The following is a 6000-nucleotide window of genomic DNA, read 5'->3' as shown; positions in this document are numbered from 1 at the left end:
CATGGTCCCTAGTTTATAGCTTTAAGAAACTAAAGCTTGGAAAGGCGTAACATCAGGTGTGTCTATTTTCATACAAGATTGGATTTAATGGTTAACACAGATGAAGGTGGGTTTTCCCATTTCCAGAGTGTAAGGGTTTCGCTTCTCTCCCTCTGCCGGTCTCCTCCACTCTTCACACCGAGTAGGGCGTGCAGGGTAGCCTAGGGTGTGGCCCAGGAGGCTTCCCTAGGGCAAGGGTGTAGTGGAAACCAGGCGGGAGACGAGAATACCACTGGGCAAGTCACGCGGTTACGCTCGTTGGCCCAGAGCATCCGGCAGGGCCTCCGCAGAGCCGTAAAGAGTTCTACAAGTCGTGAAGTGTCGAGGCGCAAAAGCGTTGCTTTACGGCGATTCGAGCAGTGGCGTCAAGCTGACTATTCCGGGCTTTTGGCTACTTGGCTCTGCACGTGGGCCGCTGTAGGTATTCCGATCGGTAATTCCGCCTATTGGTGTGCAGCAGCCACATTGAAGGATAGAGTGGCAACAGAGGCCAAGTATCGTGAGTTGATGGAGTTTGCTGCTGAAAATGAAGGGAAGTCTGGGGGAGGCCTCCACAGCGTAGCTGAGGGGGTGCGGCTAAGTCCAGAGCCTGGCAGGGAGGAAGTCAGGGACTTAGCACGGGCGGAGGAGGTCGGCGGCGGAGAGGAGGGGAAAGGGCTGACAGGGATGAAGGAGATAGGGGATGGAGAGAAAGGAAGTGGACAAAGGCCAGAGGAAATACCGATGGACCTAACGGTAGTGAAGCAAGAAATTATGGACTGGCCAGATACAGAAGGCAGATTGGCTGGCCAGTGGGTAAAACAGGAGGTGGAGGATAGGCCTGAGGTGAAGGATGAGAACGCAGGCGTATTGGAGGTGAAGCAGGAGACGGATAGTAGTTTAGTGGTAAAAGAGGCGAAGGTGGGTGACCCAGAGGTAAAGGAAGAGAAGGTAAAGGAAGAGGTAATGGACTGGTCAGAAGTGAAGGAAGAGAAGGATAACTCGGAGATAAAACAGGAGGAGAAGTTTGTTGGTCAATACATAAAAGAGGAAGTGATGCATGGAGAGTGTGTAAAAGAAGAGAAGGATTTCCTGAAGAAAGAAACCGTGGATGATACAAAGGTGAAAGAAGAGCCTCCGATAAATCACCCGGTGGGTTGCAAGCGGAAACTGGCCATGTCAAGGTAGGGCATGGGGAATTCCATTTAGGGGAATAAAGCTGTGGAATCCTCATGTCTAGAGTGAAGGAAACCACACTATCAGGAGAAGGTGGAATAATGAAAAATAAGCACAAGTTTGGGTTTCTGGAGGCAGACGGCGTTCGTGGGGGTGGGTTGGGAAGTGGAGGGTGTTGTGGATGACAACACAACAAATTCATTGAAAATATATGAAGTTGGTAGTGTCCAATGGGTAATGGGCAAGTTAGGAAAGTGAAAATTCTGGGGACCAAAAGATCATTTGGAACTGGATCTGGCTTAACTTAATATGCTCTTTACTCGGTATTCCTTTGAGAGAGAATAGAGATGAGAAAGTGTAATAAAACCAACAATGACAACGTAGAGTAAGTTAAAATTAGGCAAAATTACACTTGACCTCAATTATCAAGCTTCTGCATGGGTGCTGTGAATATTTATTGCTTTTGATTTAATTTCCTTAGTGTGTGGATCATGTGACAAAGGAAATAAAAGTAGTCAGATTCTTGGGAATATTACCGTCTAGAACACAGTGGGCTAAATATAAGTAACTGTAGTTTGGTTGTCAGTATCCCAAGAGCATAGAAGAGCAGTTGAGGACAGATGATGGGTTACATGGCATTTATAGATTATTTCGATGCTTATTCTAGATTAGGTGTGGAGTTCAGGAAAAAAGATGCTACTACTACTCTCTAAATTTCACTTGGCCTTATATTCTTTTTCTAGTGTGTGCTTTAAAAATATCTAAACATAGCTCATGGATTGGACTCCTGGATACACACACATAAAATCATTACCGCATTTCCAGGAATCACAAGTTAAAATATCAGTGAATAATCTCATTCCCTGATTAGAGTAGAAAAAGAAGTCAAAAGCAAGATGGGTTTTAAACATTTTAATACATTTTCCTGAGTTACATGTCACTAACAACATTGGAAATGTAGTTGTTTTGGGAAGGTTTCATAGAGAATTTTCAAATGATGTTCAACAGCTATCAAATATTTTTTCAGAGTTACTTGTCACTAAGTGTATAAGTTGGGACATTCTAAGTTTATAAATAAATAGAGTTAATATTTGATAATTTAATGTTACATGTGGGCTTTTGCAGGTGTGAAACTTGTGGTACAGAAGAAGCAAAGTACAGATGTCCACGTTGTATGCGATATTCCTGCAGGTAAACATATAACTTCCTACCTTTTAACCTGTATCTGTACCTTTCTTACCCTAAAGTATAAAAGTACTTCCCCTTTGTCTTTTCAGTTTGCCCTGTGTAAAGAAACACAAAGCAGAACTGACATGTAATGGAGTTCGAGATAAAACTGCATACGTTTCAATACAACAGTTTACTGAAATGAATCTCCTAAGTGGTAAGCCACTTTATGCATAGCAAATTGAGGCTTTCTGGCCATTGGTGTATGTCATTTGTTTATTCTTCTGTTTTGAAATTTTTAGATTATCGATTTTTGGAAGATGTGGCAAGAACAGCAGACCATATATCTAGAGATGCTTTTTTGAAAAGACCAATAAGCAATAAACATGTAAGATTTTTTCCTAATTTCTTCCAGTTAGAAGTCCTTCAAATCAATTAGATTCTTTTTTTTTTTTTTAACTTACCAAATAATATATATTAAGTGGCTACCATGATGTAGAGCTGTTCTGATTACTTAAGGATATGACTGTGACCCAAACAAAGTCTGTCCACTCGTGGAGTTGTATTTAGTGGGAGATACAGGAGATGAGTGGAGGAACAAATGTAATTTCAGGTAGAGTTAAGTTCATATAGAAGATAAAGAAGGCCCAAGAGATTAAAGAGAGAATGAAAATGGTCTTTGTTGGGGAGAGATTGTCAGGGTACTATTTTTGATACAGTGGTCAGGAGAAGCTTCTCTAAGAGATGATATGTAAGCAGTGATCTGAATGCTGAGAAAGAAGCTGTCATGAAAACATTTGGAGGAAGATTATTCCAAGTAGGGACAAAAGTAAAAGGAAAGACCTGAGTCAGAAACAAGGATGTCTGGTTTGAGGAATTAAAAGATTGGCAAGGTAACTGAAGCATAGTGAGTGAGAAAGAGAGTATTGAAAATGAAGTTAGAGTAACTGGCTCATTCCTGTAATCCAAACACTTTGGGAGGCTGAGGCCGGAGCATTGCTTGAGCTCAGGAGTTCAAGACCAGCCTGGGCAACATGATGAAAACCTGTCTCCATGAAAAAATACAAAAAGTAGCCAGATGTGGTGGTGTGCCCTTGTAGTCCCATCAACTTGGGAAGCTGAGGAGGGAGGATCACCTGAGCCCAGGAAGGTCAAGGCTGCAGTGAGCCGTGATTGCGCCCCGCACTCCAGCCAGGACAACAGAGTGAGACTCTGTCTCAAAAGAAAAAAGAAAAGAAACTGGTGAGGGTTTCTAATTCTAAGTGCAAATGGAAACCATGGCAGGGTTTTGAACTTAAATTTGCCTTTTGAAAAACCGCTCTTGCTGCTGTGTGAACTTTAGGGGGGCAAGAGTGGAAGACTAGAAGTAGGGAGACAAATTCTGCAGCTCTTCCCACAGTCCTTGTGAGATAATAGTGGCTTGGTTATACTGTTGGAATTATTGCGAAGGGATTAGATTCTGATTTTGAAGGAAGAGCTAACAAGACTTGCTCTTCTAATATACTCAGTTTTCATACTCTTACATTCCTTTTTTAATTCCTTAAATACTATGCAAAATTAAAGTTTACATATTTGGAATTTTTTGGCAACTGGTGTTGTAGAAATTCATGTATGGTGTGGTTAAATCGTATCCTGGAATTGTGTTGATTTTAGTATTGGAGTTGCAGAATTTTAAACCTTTTAAACACCTTGTTTTATTGGTATTATTGATACAGACATAATTACATCACACATATCTGAAAGAAAATTATTCATATAGCAACTCTTATTTTTCCTCAAACTTAATTAGGCATAATTAAAATTCTACCTAAAGATAAATTACTTTACAATTTTTTTAATTGTGAAGTATAGCATGTATATTTTCTAAAAATCACAAAATGGAAATACACAGTTTAATGAATAGTTATAAAATGAATATTCATGTAACTACCACCCCAGTCTAGAATTAGAACATTACTGGCTTCCCAGAAGTTCCATGCCACCCTCTTATGCCCTTCCCTGATCTTTTCTCATTTGTTAATATTTTTTTCTATCTTAGGACTGTACCACAATATGTGTATGCATTTTTTTTTTTTAATGGATTTTGGATTTTCTGTAAGAATAAAAAACAGTTTAGAAAAAATGCCACTACTTTTGTCTATGAATTATAGTATGCATGTGAACATGTTTTCGTAGGGTTTATACCTGGGGATAGAATTGCTTTGTTGTGTGGTATGCATATCTTCAATTTGCCTAAATGTTACCAAAACATATTCCAAAGTGATTATACTAGTTTACACTCTCACCAATAGTGTATGAATGTACCTGTTGTCATATTCTCACCAGTCCTTAGTTTGGTAAGACTTTAAAAATTTTTGTCAATCTGTTAGCTGTGTAATTTTATTGTGGTTTTAAATGTGCAGTTCTCTAATTCCTGATGAGATTGAACCACGTTTCAAATACTTTATTGGCCATTTGGATTTCCTCTTTTATGCAGTGCCTGTTAAAGTCTTTTGCTCATCTTTTCATTGGTCAGCTTTATTTTTCTTACTGGTTTGTGAGAATTCTTGGTATTTCTTGGATGCTAGTGCAAGTTGGTTTTATGTTGTAAATATCTTCTTCTAGTCTCTGTCTTGTCTTTTCATTCTATAGTGTCTTGTGGTGAATGGATGTTCTTAGTTTTAATGTAGTCAGATTTATCATTTGTTTCCTTTATAGTTAGTAGGTTTATATATTTATAAAGAAATGCCATCCCTACCATGAAGTTAGGAAGTTATTCTCTCATAATTATTGCCTAAAACCTTCATACTGTTGTATTTTACACTTATGTCTTTAACTGGAATTGATTTTTGGTATCATGTACAGAGGAGTTCCCATTTAATTTTTCATATGGATAATCCACTTTTCCCAGCACCATTTATTGGAAAGTTCATCCTTTCCCTACTGCTCTGTAGGACCACCTTTGTCATATATCAGCATCCCTATGTGCTTGGGTCATTTTGTGGCCTTGTCTTTTCCATTTTGTTGGCCTACTGATATATCCTGCACCAATACTATGCTCTGTCAATTACTGTGGTTTTTTACTGAAACTTGTTATCTGATTAAGTCCTCCCACTTCCTTTTTTCTAAAGTATGGCTATTCAGTGCTGTTTTCAAGGCAAAATAATTGCGAATCTAAGCAAGGGATGGCCCATAGCCCTAACTGCTAATGAATTTTTTTTCTTTTTTCCTCTGTTTCAGTGTAACCATACAAGTTTCCTAGCTTGCTCTAAAAGTAGAGATTGTTTCTGGTTCACCCTTACCCTGAAGGTGTATTAGGAGGGTTGGTCACTGCTGTTATAATTATTTATAATAATCACTACCATCACTGAAACCAAAGTCCTCTAAATTATAAAATTACATGTAATTTATTGAAACATTTTCCTACTTAGCCAGTGATAGCTGACCCATCCTTTCCCTTGGCTTATGACTTGATTCTGACTTTACATTGCAAATTCTAGATCCCTATTCACTTAACAAAAAACTTGCATTTATATTTTGCCTTTTCTTTGAGTGATCTTTCTTCTTCCTTGACTTAATAAAAATCTGGTATTACTTCCTTCATAATTCTGGAATTGCCCAGTTTAGCTTAATCAACCCAAGTGGTCAATGTAATAACAC

The 6000-nt window shown here is 38.8% G+C and overlaps 1 protein-coding gene across 3 annotated transcripts in view; it reads left to right on the top strand.

Moving 5' to 3' along the window:
• The first annotated feature begins 359 nt into the window (after nucleotides 1–359).
• The window catches only part of ZNHIT6 (zinc finger HIT-type containing 6), a 53743-nt gene continuing 48102 nt past the window's right edge, over nucleotides 360–6000 (top strand). For 2 of the 3 annotated variants that reach the window (XM_050773145.1, XM_050773060.1), the window contains exons 1-4: nucleotides 360–1202; nucleotides 2320–2385; nucleotides 2472–2578; nucleotides 2664–2749. In XM_050773145.1, coding sequence (XP_050629102.1) covers nucleotides 547–1202; nucleotides 2320–2385; nucleotides 2472–2578; nucleotides 2664–2749 — 915 coding nt within the window. In that variant the 5' untranslated portion in view covers nucleotides 360–546. The remainder of the gene's footprint in view (nucleotides 1203–2319; nucleotides 2386–2471; nucleotides 2579–2663; nucleotides 2750–6000) is intronic. The other variant, XM_050773205.1, reaches the window with a different exon arrangement.

The sequence above is a fragment of the Macaca thibetana genome, chromosome 1 (assembly GCF_024542745.1).
Source record: "Macaca thibetana thibetana isolate TM-01 chromosome 1, ASM2454274v1, whole genome shotgun sequence".
Lineage (NCBI taxonomy): Eukaryota > Metazoa > Chordata > Mammalia > Primates > Cercopithecidae > Macaca > Macaca thibetana.
The sequence above is the reverse complement of the archived record's forward strand: the minus strand, read 5'-3'. Positions and strand labels throughout refer to the sequence as shown.